This window comes from Vipera berus, assembly GCF_964194415.1.
Source record: "Vipera berus genome assembly, chromosome: 9".
Taxonomy (NCBI): Eukaryota; Metazoa; Chordata; class Lepidosauria; order Squamata; family Viperidae; genus Vipera; species Vipera berus.
In genome coordinates this window covers 4231862-4249616 of record NC_138212.1, presented here as the reverse complement: position 1 = coordinate 4249616, position 17755 = coordinate 4231862, and the positions used below count along the sequence as shown (strand labels likewise).

General features: G+C 47.1%; 1 protein-coding gene across 4 annotated transcripts in view; it reads right to left on the bottom strand.

The window, feature by feature from the left end:
• Positions 1-17755, bottom strand: part of ARHGEF1 (Rho guanine nucleotide exchange factor 1) — a 57443-nt gene that overhangs the window by 25800 nt on the left and 13888 nt on the right. For 2 of the 4 annotated variants that reach the window (XM_081334706.1, XM_081334709.1), the window contains exons 3-12: positions 17384-17467; positions 16141-16260; positions 14492-14593; positions 14061-14103; positions 10048-10153; positions 7282-7419; positions 5560-5589; positions 3775-3877; positions 2315-2408; positions 65-100 (exon numbers count right to left, since the gene is read on the bottom strand). In XM_081334706.1, coding sequence (XP_081190832.1) covers positions 65-100; positions 2315-2408; positions 3775-3877; positions 5560-5589; positions 7282-7419; positions 10048-10153; positions 14061-14103; positions 14492-14593; positions 16141-16260; positions 17384-17467 — 856 coding nt within the window. The remainder of the gene's footprint in view (positions 1-64; positions 101-2314; positions 2409-3774; positions 3878-5559; positions 5590-7281; positions 7420-10047; positions 10154-14060; positions 14104-14491; positions 14594-16140; positions 16261-17383; positions 17468-17755) is intronic. The other 2 variants (XM_081334707.1, XM_081334708.1) reach the window with 1 other exon arrangement.

The window sequence follows — 17755 nt, the reverse complement described above, 5'->3', positions numbered from 1 at the left end:
GTACACGAGGTGCCATGCGTTACTACAGAGGTGGTAAGGGGAGGAAAAAGTGGGGTGCTAGTACCTTCACCCTCAGGTTTGGGCTGTCTGTAATCAGAATCTACAAAAAATGCAGCAAAAAATAATATATATATATATATATATAATGGAGAAAGATGGGGAAAGAGATGTCACGTTAATCCCTTCCTAGCTATTGCCCCAAACTGATTCTGGGCAAATCATATGCCAGACTCACCAACCAGAGGATCTGATGCACACAAATGGATCACTGTTTTGTGGGCTGTTGGCATTTGTTTTCTTTATTTGCCTAGCAACAGTAACCACAAGCTTTCAAAAAAAAACTTGACATAGAAAAAGAAGAAACTAGCCAGTTTCCAAAGGATGCTTCTAAAGACTCCTTTGACCCTAGAATGAGTTGCAAGCCAGTGCTGGCACCCGGTTTACTTTTCCTGAAAGAACATTTGAGTTTTCTTCTTCTTCCTGCCTCGAAAAGGAATACCTTAATGATTGGTTTTAAGCTATGGACTGTCTGGTGACATTTTTTTTTCCAGGAGCAAGAGGGAGAGAGCTACACAAGGAAAATAATAATATATATATATATTTTTGCAAAAGAACGTCATGGAAATATTTCTGGAATTGTGGCCCTCTGCCGGCTCGAAGGAGAAGTTCTTCCCCACTGCAACTTCTGCTAAGCTTACTCCAGGGCTGAGTTTTACTGTTATTTGTTTTAAAATAAAACAAAAACAAAAACCGCCGTACAGAAAGTCCTCAACTTACAACCACAACTGAGCCCCAAATTTTCATCGTCAAGCAAGCCAGTTGTTAAGGGAGCTTAGCCCTACTTTATGACCTTTTTGCCACAGTTGTTAAGTGCATCCCTGTAAGTCAGGGGTGTCAAACTCAATTTCATTGAGGGCCGCATCAGCATTGCGGTTGCCCTCAAGGGGCCGGGTGGGTATGGCCTGGGTGGGCGTGGCCTACTGGGTGGGCATGGCTAGAGTGCATATGGCCTACTGGGTGGGCGTGGCTAGAGTGCGTATGGCCTACTGGGTGGGCGTGGCCAGCTCTACATCGTTGGCATCAAGGGTGCCTATGGGGGCCTGGGCAGGAGTGGGACAGATCTGAGGGTCTCTGGCAGAAGGAGGGTCTCTGGGCCAGGGCCAAGGCAGTGGGGGCCGTTCCCTCACTGTTTCCAGGATGGCTTCGCGGGCCGGATGAAACCACTTCGTGGGCCGGATCTGGCCCCCGGGCCTTGTGTTTGACATGTCTGCTGTAAGTTGTTAAGTGAATCACACGGTCATTCAGCGAATCTGGCTTCTTCCACTGACTTTGCTTTGAGGACCCAGATTGTTGGGGGCAATAAGCTGACTTTGTAATAATGCCGCTTGGCGGGGGGGGGGCAAAATCCCTAATAAGCAGGCATATACATAGAATGAAGGCTATTGCTAAGCACATTGATTTGTGCTTTAGATTGTAAGCCACCCTGAGTCTTCGGAGAAGGGCGGGATATAAATGGGATTTAAAAAAAAAAAGACCAGCCGGGAAGTTTACAAACAGTGATCATCGTGTGACCGCGGGACAGTGCAACAATTCTCATAAATACAGGCCAGTTGCCAAGGTCCCGAATTTGGATCACGCGACCGCGGGGACGCTGCAATGGTCATAAAGTGTGAAAGCCAGTTCTAGATCACTTTGTTCAGTTGCTGTTGCAACTAAAATGGTCACTAAATATACAGTTGTACATTGAGGACTACCTGAGGTTTGACAGTTAAAACCTTGGGGAGACTTCAAGAGCCTCACAGAAGTGGCTCAGATTGCATGGGGCCACAGATGACTGGGGACGCGGTGGCTCAGTGGGTTAGGACACTGAGCTTGTCGATCAGAAGGTCGGCAGTTTGGCGGGTCGAATCCCGAGTGCCGCGTAACAGAGTGAGTGCCTGTTACGCGTCCCAGCTTCTGCCAACCTAGCAGTTCGAAAGCACGTAAAAAATGCAAGTAGAAAAATAGGGACCACTACGGTGGGAAGGTAACAGCGTTCCATGCGCCTTTGGCGTCTAGTCGTGCCGGCCACATGACCACGGAGACGTCCTCGGACAAGCACTGGCTCTTCGGCTTTGAAACGGAGATGAGCACCGGCCCCTAGAGTCGGAAACGACTAGCACGCATGTGTGGGGGAACCTTTACCTTTACCTTAGATGACTGCAGACCCCCATCCTAAGGAAACCTGACAACTGGGGGTTTAGGAAAGCAAGTTAAATAAAGGGGCTTGGGGAATTCCTGAACCAGGGCGAAGGAGCTTGTTTTGCGTACTTACAATGGGAATCCCCACGGTTCCAGCGGGTTGGGTCCAAAATGCTGAAGCCTTTCTTTGGTTTGAGGGCCTCCTCTGGTTTCTTGGTCCCTGAAATCTGGATCAGTCAGAGAAGAGAATTGATCACCTGTTCCCAGTCCTAGGTGGGCAAGTGTGTCACCTCTCCTGCAGAAGCTGCACTGGCTCTGGGTTCAAGTCAAGGAGCTGGTTCTCGCCTTTAAAGTCCTTCGTGGCTTGGGACCAGGTTATCTGAAGGACCGTCCCTTCCCGGTTACATTCACCCGACCCACCAGAGCGGGGAGGTAGGGAATGTTGTGGGGTCCCCTCTCCTAAGGAGGTACATCTGGTGGGGCCCAGAAGAGCCTTCTCTGTGGTGGCTCCCTCCCTTTGGAACATCATCTCCACAGAGGTTAGACTGGCCCCCACTTTGACACTCTTTCAAGAGGCCCTGAAGACCTGGTTCTGCCAATGGGCCTTGGGGATCCCAAAATGGGAGGGAGCCCATCAAGTGGTTCGTTTGATTGTCACCAGGAGGGGTGGAGGGGTTACTGGTTTTTTATTCTTTTATATTGGCTTTTTTATTGTTTGTAAGCCACCCAGAATCACTGTATGGGCGGCCATATAAATAAAACCCCAGACTGGAAACAGCTTAGTTATAAGTGATGGAAGGGGTAGGAAGTCTCACCAACCAACCATCTAACAGAAACAGGACTGGTTCCAGCCAATTTCCAGTTCTGCCGAGTTGGAATTCCGTACAAGTAGTCCTCAACTTAAGACAGGTTACTTAGCGGCGGTTCGAAGTTAGGATGGATCTCCGCAGAGTTACTTACAACACGGTTTTGGCCACCCTTCCATGGTTTGATGATCACATTTTGAGTGCTTGGCAACTGGACCATGTCCCGTGGTCACGTGACCATGAATTTCAACATATTTTGCCAGAAACTGTTATTTAGTTCTGGTTTCCAGCACAAAACACTTATTGGCTGAAATGGGCTTGCTTAACAATTGGGGTGTTTGCTTAATGCCTGCCCCAGAATAGATCCTACAATTGGATACAGTCATGTGACCACTTACTTAATGGCCACCATGATTTAGAATCATAACTCTAGGCTCAATTATGATCGTAAGTTGAGGACTACTTACAAAGCAGTGTTTCTCAAGCTTGGCAACTTCTAAGACATGTGGACTTCAACTCCCAGAATTCTCCGTCGAGCCATGCTGGCTGGGGAATTCTGGGAGCTGAAGTCCACATGTCTCAATGTTGCCAAAATTGAGCAATAGCTGTGAGTTGCAGAAGGACAGTTTGTCAACTCAAGTTTTTGAGCACCGTCCTCGCCTGAATCCCAAAGAGAGCTTTTGCATCTTGTCCTGGCGCATCAATTATTTCAAAGCCTGCTTGAGCAAGGGGTTGGACTAGAAGACCACCAAGGTCCCTTCCAACTCTGTTATGCTCTTAAGCCTACCTTTTTGCGGAAAAAGTTTGCTTTCGACTTCTTGTTATCAGCCGTCTTTGTCTTAACCCCCAGATGCTTCATATATGTGACAATGGCGGTAAATATGGCAGAGCTAAGAAAAAAAAAACAACAACAATGGTAAGGTTAACGCAAAACAAAACTGCAAAGCTACCAGGTGGGAAGATTCGAAGCAGCGTCTGTTTCAAAAGACATGTTCTGTACCAGCCTGCTACCGGCCCTGCAGAAAAGGCAACCCCTTTACAAACGGCAAGAGGCTGGAATTACGTCTGCCAAATTTATTACTACAAAAACAAACAAGACAGGAACCAAGATACAGGAGCTTTGAAACACTATCCGAGCGGTTGCTTTCAGCAAACCAGCCCTCCCCACACATTCCCCTTATAAAGAGTTCAGGGTGTGGCTTCTCACTGCCTCCTTCCGAGAAGCCCCATTGCCTTCCTCTGTTTACTCCTACTTGACTGCCTCCTGCGTCGGGCATCCTTGAACAGGGCCAGCTGTGGGTCATCTTCATCCACACTGTCAGGCTCACACAGCTGGGTCTCGATGGTGACCAAGTGGGAGGGGCCTGCCTGAGGGCTCTCATCAGCAAGATCTTCAACCCCCTCAGCAAGGTCTTCAACACCCCCCTCCTCCTCCTCCTCCTCCTCTGAGTCGTCCGACCCAACTGCCGAACCCACAGGCTGACCCTGAATCACAACAAGACACAACTAAATGCAGAATCAAAGCCACTTAATCGAACAGGGACTCAATGCATATAAAACAGGAATAAACAGGCCTTGCTTTGACTTCTCTCGCATTAACTTCCTTTTTCCGGCTCCCAGAGTTATTAACAAATTTCATTTATATATTTTTTGCTAAGTATGCATACGCGTGTGGAAAATCTAAGAAAGATTTGGCAAAAAAAAGAGAGCTAGAGACACCCTCCAATTCACAAGTCTGTTGCGCTGCACAGTTCTTATCCCCTCTCTTGCTGACACTGAAATCTCAAAAGCATTTTTTTTACACCAGCTGCTTCTGGCATCCTGCTGATCCCATGGGTGGGGAACTCCCTCTCCCATCATCTCCACCCATTATCCCCGGTTGAGATTTGGGAAAGCGTGGTCCAGCTCACCAAGGAGGGGTCAACAAGTTAGTTCGTGCATCCAGGGAGACACTCCTGACTACACACAGTCTTTGACTTACAACAGCTCATTTAGTGAGCGTTCAAAGTTACAACAGCACTGGGGGAAAAAGGGATTTAGGACGATTTTCACACTTACGACCGCTGCCGCCTCCCCATGGTCACACGTGATCAAAATTCAGACACCTGGCAACCGACTCATATTTATGACAGTTGCAGTGTCCCGGGGTCATGCGATCACCTTTTGGGACCTTCGAGCAAGCAAAGTCAATGGGGAGGCCATACGCACTTCACGTCTGTGGCAAGAAAGGTCATAAAGAGGGGGCAAAATTCACTGAACTGTCTCACTTAGCCACAGAAATTTGGGGCTCAGTTCTGGTCATAAGTCGAGGACCACCTGTAGTGTGAGCAAATGGATTGACGCTGGTGAAAGCAGTTGGGACCTCTCTCAAGACCAAATCGTGGAAGGGTTAAAATGACTTTTCTCTTCTTCCCCTCCTCTCACTTCCTGAGCCACAATGTGCTGCAAAGCCACATCCGGTTGCATTTAGGAGAGTGCAAAAGTGTATTTCCGCCCACCTACCCCTTCCAGAAACACACACACACACACACAAGCACACACACAAACCACTCTGCACCTGTTGGTTGCGTACCTTTTTTCCTCGTCGGCAGAAATGGCCAGGCTGGAATCAATGGAGAGAGAAAAGAGGGGAAAAAAAATCAGGGTGTGAAGCACACATCTGGGTTGTTTGGATCCTTTGGATCCAGCTGTTTGTCCAGAGGTTAACAGCTGGCCTACAGCGCTGCAAGGAGGTGGAAATTTCAACCCTTCACACCCCCCACCCCACCCCACCCCTAACAATTCAGTCTCCCTTCCCAGGATAAAGAAGCCGCCTCCTGCCAGATGTTTGGGGCGCATGATCCTTTGCCACTGGCTGGGGCTAATGGGAGTTGTAGTACAAAGCCTCTGAAAGATAATGGTATACCTGGCCCTCCCCACGAGAGCGATGCCCCCTTTCTCTCTCCCCTCTGGGACAGCAGACTCTCAAAGCCACCCCTGTCTTATGCCCCCTTGCCACCCCCTTGTTTGTTTCTGGAAAACCTACCGGTAGCACCGCCCCATTTTTGCTCAGCAGAAGCGGAAAAGTATTCAAAAGGCAAATGAACATGTTCTGTCTAGAGGAGAAAGCGGCTGCTGGCTGGAGTGGCACGCGGCAAGTGAAGGGGGAAGGGGCCGCCGGGGGCGTTTATACAGTCAGCAAGGATGATGCAACCAGAGGCAACATCCTGGGATGGGTGGGGAACGGTTCCCCCCCCCCTCCTCCCCTCTTGCCAGCTGGATCCTATTATCCAGCAGGGACTTGCCAGGGATGCTACTGATGATCTGGCTGCCTCCCCACTCTCATCCCAGCCCTGATGGGATGGCTGCCAGAGCCAGAGGCTTCAACCCTGGGAAAAAAAAGGATGGGAGGAAATAAGGGCTATGAAGGGAGATCCCAGCTGGCAGGGAGGGGTCTTCCTTGAAATAGAAACCACGGGTGGGATCTGCCCCTGGAACGGAACAGAGGATAGTCCACTATAAAGGTAGACCGGTGGGGACAGCTACTCAAAGCTAAATGGTTGCAGACTAACAGAGGTGGAAGGGACCTTGGAGGTCTTCTAGCCCAACCCCCTGCTCAGGGGACGACACCCTATACCAGGGGTAGGCAACCTTGGCTCTTTTATGACTCATGGACTTCAAGTCCCAGAATTCCTGAACCAGCTATGCTATGCTGGCTCAGGAATTCTGGGAGTTGGAAGTCCAATGAGTCATAAAAGAGCCAAGGTTGCCTACCCCTGCCCTATACAATTTCAGACAAATTGTTGTCCAATTTTTTTCTTAAGGATTTCCATTGTTGTAGCACCCACATCTTCTGGAGGCAGGTAGTTCCACTGATTAATTGTTCTAACTGTCAGGAAATTTCTCCTTAGTTCTAAGTTGGTCCTTGGTTTTTGAGAATTGAGGGGTGTTTTTCTGCCCCAGCCCAGCTACAGGCCCCCAATAGAATAGGCTTAATCCTCCACATGGGTCCACGAACACGAGGGTGACACCTGCAGCAAGGTGTGGAGGTGTTTAGGACTCTTTCCAACTCTGCTGTAATGGGTGTGGAAGACCATCTTCCCAAGTATGATGGCAACTTAGAATCAAGATGGCACCTGGAAGAGATGAAAGCTTGAAGAAGGGGCTCCGGGGTGCAAGAAGAGAGGTGCAAGGTTTTGACCATTACTAGCACACCGTCAAAGAAGGAACAGCACCTCTGTTATGATGAAGGAGGAAGCTGAAAGGGCAAGCTAACAGTCCATGCATAGCAGTAAGTCAGGAGAACTTCACTCACTGCATCTCCAGTTTGACCAACAGCTGTTCGGCCAGCTGTTTCTCTTTGGCCTCTCTGATGCCTTTGTCTTTGGTCCGATAGCCTTCCAGTTCAAAAAGCTCCTTCTCTCCTGGGGTCATTCCCATTTTCCTTTTTTCCCTGCGGAAACAAAGAACAGGCAGTCGGGCTCTGTACATTGGATGGAATTAATAGATTAATTCAACTGAATTAAATCCATTTCCAGAGTTGGCACAAAGCTTGGAGTCATCAGCAGAGCCCCGAGCACAACATGCTAAGCTACAGAGAAACCAAATTAAGTGTGAAACGAACCAAACCCAGCAAGTTGTGCAAATACTTTTCCTAACTTAGCTGCCCATTCCTGTCCGAAGACGTCTTAAGATTGTTCGTACAGCATGCTGAGTCTGTATAACATAAACCTAAAGGTTTCCCCTGCTGTCCAGTCATGTTCAACTCTAAGGGGCGGTGCTCATCTCCATTTCTTAGCTGAGGGAGCTAGCATTGTCCAAAGATATTTCCTGTGGTGATGTGGCCAGCATGACTACGCCGAGGCACACGGAATTCTGTTACCCTCCCACTGAAGTGGCACCCGTTTATCTACTTGCATTTGCATGCTTTCAAACTGCTAGGTGGGCAGGAGCTGAAGCATGGAACGGGAGCTCACCCCATCAAGCGCTGGTCAGGTTTCCAACCTGGTGTCATGGTTCCGACAGATGAAACCCTTCAAAAGAACTTTGAGGCGTTGTTTACCTTAAAGGATCTTTTATTCGAGGAGCTAAAAATATCGGCTCTTACATAATCAAAAGCCAAAAACTGGATTTCCCTTCCTCTGGGCACCTAGTGTCCCAAGCACAATTCCCTCCTCCAATTAACAGTCATAAATCACATTCCCCAATTAGCTTGAAGCTTCCTCTCCAGCTCTCCAGCCCACCAATTCCTTATCAGCTCTGGGCTCAATAACCTTGATTCTCACGCTAGGTTTAGTGTTGTTATGTCTAGCTGCACTCTCATTCACATGCCCCCCCCGCCCTCCTAGCGTCATCTGACTCTAAAAGTGAGAGGGAAAAGATGGCTACATTTCCATCTGTTGACAATGCAAAAACATCCGATGTTAGCGGCGTTGACACCTGGGCTGTCAGCTTTCCAGCTGACAAGCTCTGCCTCTTTAATCACTTGAGCCATCACACTTATGCCTTTACTTTTTGTATAAGTACTGAGCCAAAATGAAACCAACGGCAATATAACCGTTAAGATCTGAATCAGAAAACATGCTTCAGAGAGGGGCTAAGGCTATTCAGTATAAAGTGGGGACATGGAGCCATATCTTTTCCTGCCATTGTACAGCACCCCTTACAGCGCCATGGAAAATACATGTAGTCCTCAACTTACAACCATTCATTTTGCGACCATTTGCAGTTCCAATAGCACGGGAAAAAAGTGACATGAGCGGCCCTGGCACTTATGACTGTCACAGCATCTTCACAGTCATGCAGCCAGAATCTGGGCTCTTGGCAACCGGCATGTATTTACAACGGCTGCAGTTTCCCAGGATCAAGTAATGTTTGTGGTTTTCCTAGATGGCTTCCAACAAGCAAAGTCAGTGGGGGAAGCCGGGTTCCCTTAACGATGGCATGATTCAGGTAACAACGGCAGCAATTCACTTAACCACGGGAAAAAGAGGTCGTAAAATTGGGGCACAACTCACCTAACCACCGCCTTACTTAGTAATGGAAATTCTGATCCCAGAATTTGTCATAAATTGAGGACTACCTGTACACCAGAATATTCTATTCTATTCTATTCTATTCTATTCTATTCTATTCTATTCTATTCTATTCTATTCTATTCTATTCTATCTATATTCTATTCTGTTCTATTCTATTCTATTCCTCCATTCCATTATTCTATTCTATTCCATTCCATTCTATTCTAATCTACAATCTTTTAATTCTATTCTATTCTATTATTTCTATTTCTATTCTTATTCTAATTCTATTCTATTCCATTCCATCCCCATTTCCAATTCCATTCTATTTCTATTTTATTCTTTTCTATCCTAATTTTTCTCTTTGAATCTACAACCCAACCCATCCTTACAATGAACGCAGTCATTTATGTCCCTAGCTGTTGTAACCAAAAGCCTTGTTAAGATATTTAAATTTAGGAGCCATGGGGTTGTTAAGAGTGAGCCAGAACACACAGTTGTGATTGACTGGAGCGTGCTGGCTCCTACAGTATGTGAGGCAATCTGTGCTGTGATTGGTTACTGTGGGTGTTCAAGGGAGCGTTTCCTATTTTTCCCGCCTTTTTTTCCCTTCTGTGTGCCCTGTGATTTACCTCATGATGCTCCCGTTTGCCTATCTTGTTTGCTGCAAACGCAGATGTTCAATATATTTATTTGTATAAAATTACAAGTTCACGTCAGCACCTCTGACTTCATTTGAACACCAGCTGCACAATCCCTGACCAGATTAGCCAAATCCTTCTGCAAACAGTGGTTCTTAAACTGTTTGACCCAATTGCAGGCAGTCCTCGGTTAACAACGGTGGTTGAGACTGGAGTTTCCATCATTAAGTGAGGTGGTCGTTATCGCTTAGCAACAGCATTTCTGTCAATGCCGGTTGCCCTCATTAAGTGAAACCCATGTGGCCATTAAGCACAGTATCCCATGGCCGGTATTTGTGACTCCTCGTGCTTGTGACTTTGATTGTTGGAAGCTGCAGTGAAGGCTTCTGGGGGGGCGGGTCTTGAGAATTGCAGATTGCAAACCTGAAATCCTCCAACTGCTGGGAGATCTCCGCTGCTTGAAAAGATTGGATCTCCTGCAAATATTTTTTCAGTTGGTCTTCCGGGATGAGATCAGGTCTGTTTCGGTCTGCGATCAGAAAAGAAGAGAAAACTCACGGCCAATGTTCAGCAGTCGTGGTTTAAGGCAAGGAAAGAGTCACAAGGCCCCTATGCAGACATTTCATTACCCAGCTAGGTAACGTCATCAGTGATAGAAGGGAGTGGAATTGGCTCTCGCTTCTAGCACCGATGGTGTTCCCTAGTTTGGTATAATGAAACATCTGCAAGGAAATAACCAAACTCAAAAGAACACCAAGGACCCCACAGCCCTTCTCCTCCTCCATTCTGCAAACCCCACTCCCTTCTAGCACTGATGATGTTTCCTAGTTGGGTAATGAAACGTCTGCAAGAAAACCACCAATCTCAGAGGGCACCAGGGACCCCACAGTTCAACCCTGAGCTACAAATATTCTCTTCTATCGGCAACCTCAAGTTTCCCAGCCCTAACCTAGCCAAAGCTTGCAAAGCCTTTGTCAAATCCTTCTGCAAACAAATCCTGTGCGTTCCCACAGAGAGGGCCTCCTCAGGGTGCCACCGGTCAGAGAATGCCGACTGGTGGCCCCCAGGGGGAGATTCTTCTCTGTGGGCGCCCCGGAGCTATGGAACCAGTTACCGGTTGAGCTCCGGACGGCGCCCGATCTGCGCTCCTTTCGCCGCGATGTGAAAACATACTTGTTCGAGCAAGCCGGCCTGGCCTGAGGGGGGATTGGTGGGGTTTTTATCATTTTTATTGGGGTTTTTACTATGTATCAATTGTATTTTAATCGGGCATGCATTTAATTATCTTTTAGTTTTTGTAAATTTCTGTGTTTTATTCTTGCCCTGTACACCGCCCTGAGTCCTCCGGGAGAAGGGCGGTATAGAAATATTAATAAATTTAAATTTAAATTTAAAATGCGACACTCAAAAGAGTCCATTTCCAAGACGGATTTTGCACGGCTTCAGTTCCCAAAGATTCCTTGGTGGAGATTTGCTCCTGCCTCCATCCCGTTGTCTAAATTCGTCCTGCCACAAAGAGCCCCTGTGAAACACTGCATCGCTTGGACTTTCTTTTTGCGGTTATTTTTGCTGCTATATTTGTACAAAAAGAGAAATTAAAAAAAAAGACTGCAGACCAAAGAGAGAGGACACGACATAAACTTAGAATCAATCTTCCCAAAACTTTCCCAGCTGTCCTGGCAACTGGCCTGCAGGATAAATAGGAGGGCTTGGTCTGCTGTGGTGAACTGAGAACCATTGGGGGATTTGAAGTCCGTTCCAGGGGAGGGACCCAGGCTGTGATTTTGTGCAAACACAGCACAAGCAAGGCAAATTGTTTGCAGCTGCTCCCATGCCACGGTCCCATGAAGGAAATTGTCCCTGGAGCAGAAGAAACAAGGCAACCATTTGTAGGGTGGGTGCAGCTGTTGGCAGACATGGGAGGAGGGAACAATTCTGGGTTTGAAGCAGCTGATCTCCTCTGTGAGATCCATAGAGGATCTCACAGATCAAAAATAAGAACATGGGGAAAATATTGGCAAGGGAAAGGAAGCTATTAATAGTTACGGCAGCTTTTTTTCAACCTTGGCAACTTTAAACAATGTTTGGGCTTCAACTTCCAGCAGGCTGGTTGGAGAAGTCTCACCGCTCCGTCTAGGATTACAGTTCTACCGCTTGCTCAAGATTTGCAATGGTTTAATAGGCATTTATTCTAACCTGGTCTAGTGGTTGAAGGCGCCAGTCTAGAAACCAGGAGGCTAGGAGTTCTAGTCTTGCCCTAGGCATGAAAGCCAGCTGGGTGACTTTGGACCAATCACCAGGAGACGGTGAGTTCTAGTTCTGCCTTAGGCCTGAAAGCCAGCTGGGTGACTTTGGGCCAGTTCCTCTCTCTCTCTCTCTCAGCAAAATCTACCTCACAGGGTTGTTGCTGTGTGGAAAATAAGAGGACGACGGAGTATTCGGTATATTCCCAGCCTTGGACTTGCTGATAAAAATATTTTTTTAAAAAAAAACCCTAAAATAAATAAATAAATGCTGAAACGCACAACAAAATAAATGGTGAGTTTCTTGCAACCGTTTCTAAATCAGGAACCTCAGCTATGATTCTGCCTCTTCTCTTTTTTCTCTTGGTGACACCTAAGAGACCGGGTTGTTTTTTTTTACAGAAGATGGTGCCAGGATGTCACTAAGCCCTTCCCCTCCCGTTTTTTTTTGGGGGGGAAGGAGCCCTTCTGCACACCTCAACGCTCTTCCCCACCCCGGAAATGAGATTTATACGCTCTGCCTACAGAGCTTCCAACTGGCCTCCTAACACCCCACCCCACCCCGCCCCCCTGCCCTTTCAGGATCTCTTTTGAGTGTGGGGGGGGGGAAACAGCCTTCCGGAGCATGTGTTGGTATGTGTGCTCGCCCACAAGTGTGTGGCTTTGCCTAGGCACGGTGCTGCAATCTGCAGGTGTGGCCGCTAGGTGACACTCAGAAGCTGTGGAATCAGCTGGCCCTACAGACAACCCCCCCCAAAAAATACAGGCTCCTGTCCTTCCCTGCATGGCGGGGGGGGGGGGAGACTCAGATGAGATGAGCTAATTGTTGGCAGGCAAACAGCAGCTGTCCACTGTTCTCCAAACCCTTCAGCTTCCTGTCTTTCATTTCGTTTCACCCGTGCCAGCAGCTGTAGCAAACCAAGGGTGTGTGTGTGTGTGTGTGTGTGTGTGTGTGTGTGTGTAGGACAGAGGAAAGGAGAGGCATTGGCAGAGATGGGGAAGTTTAGCAAGTGGGTGGGACCTGCAGCTCGGATCAAAGTCGGCGGATTGGAACAGCAGCTGAACCCGCCCTTCTGTAGAAAGTTAACACAATTATTGTGTATGGCTCCACGGCTGCAATGCCTGCCTCTGCAATCCGAGAGGGGCCCTCAGCTGTGAATGTTCCAACTAGCAGCAAGTCTCACGAATGAACGCTGACTTTCAAGGGTGCAAGGGGATTTTCATCTTTTCCTCTCCCTTCTGTCTAAAATTTCAGGGGTGTCCAATCTTGGCAACTTTTAAGACTTGTGGACTTCAACTCCCAGGATCCCCTAGCCATCCCTTCAGGCAGCTGAAATGCCTGCGTCCAAATGAACTAAAACTTTTTACTCTTTCAGTGTAAACAATCTGACAAGCCATAATTAGCAGAACTACAACAAAAAAACCCCGAATTCAATTACACCACCCGAAAATCCAGTGGCTTTTCCAGAGTTTTGCAGGAATGGGGAAAAGTAAGATTAACCAATATTGGATTCAAGGATTTAATGGTGATTTAATATTCCAAACACTTTCCAGACTGAAGTGTCACTCAGTGTGATGAGTGTGGACTGAATGCTCCTGAACTAATGAGGTGAAAGAATATATATTTCTGACCTGATCTGGAAAGCCAAATTAAACTGATCCAAGAATTCGGTTCAAATATCCAAATTGAAATAGTTCCATTTTTTCCATTGAATTCACAATTTAAACCAGATTTTACATATGAGTCACTCTGGCCAAAAGAACAACCATAGACTATTTGTTTTCCCCAGTTGGCAGAATATGTTCTACAAAGGAAAGAATTGTGCGTGCAGGACCAAACAAGAGAGATTTATGCAAATAACTGCTTAAATCAGTTTTCCCCAACGAGATGTCCCTCCAGATGTGTTCAAACTGCAACTCCCATAACTCCCAGCTAATACGGCCAACAAAACCCTAAAAATCCAGTTAGTAAAGGATGGAGTATAACATGGCAGAAGCTACACAATCTTTAGGTCAACCTCATCTAGACTGAGAAAATCAACCACCAGAGGGCAGCAAAGAGATTCAGAAAACCTGAATGTTTTGCTGCCATCTGGTGGTCATTTAGACTTTTGCAGTTCACATCTGGTCCATTTGTTAAACTCTGGTTCAGATCACACCACATACCAACACCCCATGAAAGTTGGCCCTTACCCAGTTCAAACTGCACAGCATTTGGAACGGGGACTCTCAGCAGCTGTGAAAGAGGTAAGAGAATGCAAGAAACAGATCAAAACGCAGTAACTAAAGATAAAACAACTGTCAATCACAAAGACTGTCTGAAGCCTTTATGTTCCTACCACCCTGTAAACCAGGGCCGTGTGAACAAATCGTACAAACCTGCCCTGGAAAGACAAACAAGAGGAACCTGCCCCTCATTACCAATTATCAAAAGATTTGGGTGGAAGATTTCTTCAAAAGGTTTTCCCAGAGCAGGGGTCTTCAGACTTGGTCCCTTTATGACCTGTGGACTTCAACTCCCAGAATTCCTCAGCCAGCGTGCTTGGCTGAGGAATTCTGGGAGTTGAAGTCCACAAGTCATCAAAGGGCCAAGTCTGAAGACCCCTGTCCTAGAGTCTACTCACCCCAGTTTTGTCTAAGAAGACATGGCAAAAATCCACAAATTGCTTCTTGGATTCCTTGGGCCCAAGGCGGTTTAGGATGAGGTCCACGTGCAGGTAACAGAGCTACAAGGAGAGAAGATATTAAAGGAAACAAACCAACAAAAAAAGCTACTGAAGAGACTGAGCTTGTGCTCTTTTTCTTGCAGATGTTTCATTACCCAACTAGGTAACATCACCAGTACTAGAAGAGAGCGGGATTTGCTTGCTCTCTGAACAAACAGAGACAAACGCAGACAGCAAATCCCATTCCCTTTCCGGCACTGATGAGTTGGGTAAAATTGACTTAATTGACTTAACTTTTAATCTGTACTAATTTATTACGGGCATCGTTGTTTAATTACTTTTAATAATTTTTAATTTTTGTATCTTGTTTTTATTATGTATTGCCCTGTTCACCGCCCTGAGTCCTTCGGGAGAAGGGCGGTATACAAATTAATTAATTAAATAAATAAATAAATAAATAAAATGTCTGCAAGAAACAACCAAGCTCAGAGACTGCCAAGGATCCCACAGCCCTCTTCCTCCCTTCTCCTTGTCCTCTACTCCACAGACTCCATTCTCTTCTAGCACTGATGGTGTTACCTAGTTTGGTCATGAAAGGTCTGCAAGACCGCCACCAAGCTGAGAGAGCGCCAAAGACACTACAGTTCAATCCTGAGCTATAAATATTCTCTTCTATCACTATTGAAAAAAGGAGAAGTCGACTCCTAGTTGAGATTTGTAAAACTTCCTAGTCTGGCCTTTTTTTTTTCTAATGCTAGAAGTCTAATTTGTGGAGAATGAAAGAAAAGTGTGAGGGAAGGTAGTCTGGAGGGAAATACTGCTTTACAAAGGCGCCGGAGCTTGGAATACCTGATTAGTTTTTCCCAGAGTACATGTATAGTTATGGCTGGGGAATTCTGGGAATTGAAGTCTCCCCCCCCCATCTTAAAAGTAGGGTGAGGGAGTGAGTTGAAAAATCAAGATGGCTGTCACAACTGGGATTGAAGATTTACCCACACTCTCTTAGCAATCTTTAAAAGAAACAGTTAGCAGTCACAAACGCAGAAAACACGGAGGGATATTGGATTTATTATGGGGTCCCAGGCTGTTTTTCTATTTGAAGATGTGTGTTGTGTTTGTCGCTCTTGACAACAATCCCTGTTGTCCATTGCCAATTTTACTAGCACTATATTACGTCACGCGTTAATGTTACTTAAAGAAGGTGGCAAGAATCATGCAACTTCCCTTCCTGTCACACTAGACTCATCCAGTCCGGCAAGAAATGCATCAGTGGTTCTTCTATTGCAGGGTTTCTCAACCTTGCAAGTCACTTTAAAATGGGTAGACTTCAATTCCCAGAATTCCACAGCCCAGCACTTTTTTTTGCCTTGGAGCTCAATCCATTGCACAGCCAGACACATCTACGTGAACAGTACCAGTGTGAACGTGAGTGTATTCAGTGCCTGTTGGGCCCCAAAGTTCAGTGGTTCACCCTCTTCAGAGGAGAGGGTGTATGCTTCATGGTGGTTAGATCCTCGCTTAAGGGGGGAGGGATCGTGCGGAAAAGGACGAGAACTGAGCAGCTGTGCTAAAAAAAAAAACACGCAAGCGCGGATGTGTCAGCTCACCACAGGGCTTGATTCAAACTGCAACACCACATGTTGTATGAAGACCATCAAGTAGGCAGGGTGCTTCATCAGGGTCTCCAGGTTTTGGAACAAGCTGGTTTGGGTGTCCGGGTGCTGGAACTGTGGAGAGAACCCAACATAGGAAAATCAGAAATAGCTATGGGGTCTCTAGTACTCTCTGAGCAAAAACACCACAAATCATGCCACACTTGGAATACTGCATCCAGTTTTGGTCACCACAATGTAAAAAAAGAGGTTGAGACTCTAGAAAGAGTGCACAGAAGAGCAACAAAGATGATCAGGGGACTGGAGGCTAAAACATAAGGAACGGTTGCTGGAATTGGGTCTGTCTAGTTTAATAAAGAGAAGGACGAGGGGCGACATGATAGCAGTCTTCCAGTATCTCAGGGGCTGCCCCAAAGAACAGGGAGTCAAGCTATTCTCCAAAGCACCTGAAAGCAGGACAAGAAGCAACGGATGGAAACTAGTCAAGGAGAGAAGCAACCCAGAACTAAGGAGAAACTTCCTGGCAGTTAGAACAATTAACCAGTGGAACAACCTGCCTCCAGAAGCGGTGAATGCTCCAATACTGGAAGTTTTGAAGAAGAGACTGGACAGCCATTTGTCTGAAATGGTGTAGGGTTTCCTGCCTGAGCAGGGGGCTGGACTAGATGACCTCCAGGGTCCCTTCCAACATCATCATCATTGTCAGATGACTGTGGGGCACTACAGATGGCTGTAAATGTGATTGCCAAGCACCCAAACGGGATCATATGACTGCATAGGGGGCCAGATGTCGTAACGTAGAAAGCGGGTTGTCAATGCATTTTTCGGGCTCTGTGGCAACTTTGAAGAGTCATTAATCGCCTGTCGTAAGTTGAGGGCTACCTGTATGCGCTATAATGTTACTTCTTCCATGCTTTTCCCCAACTTAATCCCTCCATCTTTCCTTGTAGGGCAGGGGTCCCCAACCCCCAGGCCATGGACCGGTGCCAGTCTGTGGCATGCCAAAAACCAGGCCATGCAAGCAAGCAAAGCCCCATCTGAGGGATGCAGGCAGCATGCAAAACCACACACACACACACACACACACACACACAACACACATGCATGCCCGGTCCACGGAAAAGCCTCTCTCCCTGGCCCCCAAAATTTTGGGGGCCGCTCTTGTAGGGGACTCATTTTATCCCCTTCACCTTCTTATGTTTCCTCTTGCATTTGTTCTGCTAATTTCCCCACTTACAGGCTCAATGTCATTTTCAAAGTCCTCATCTTCTGCACCAATAATGGACATAGCCAAGCCTGCTTGAGCTCCCAGTGCTGAACTCTGAAGAAAAAAAAACACACCAAACATCAGAAATTCCCAGGATCATTTAAGCCAGGGCTCCCCAACCCCCGGGCCACAGCCCACCACCGAGTCATGGTCCATTGAGAACCAGGCCGCCGAAGCAGCAGGCAAGGGTGTGAAGCTTCCTTTGCACACGTGTGGGATGTCGGTTGCATGCATGAAACCATCCCCTCCCCCCACTGCCCAAACCGCCGAAGCCACTGGTGCCGCCGCCAGTGGTCCGCAGAACCAAAAAGGTTGGGGACCCCTACTTTAGGCCACGGTTCT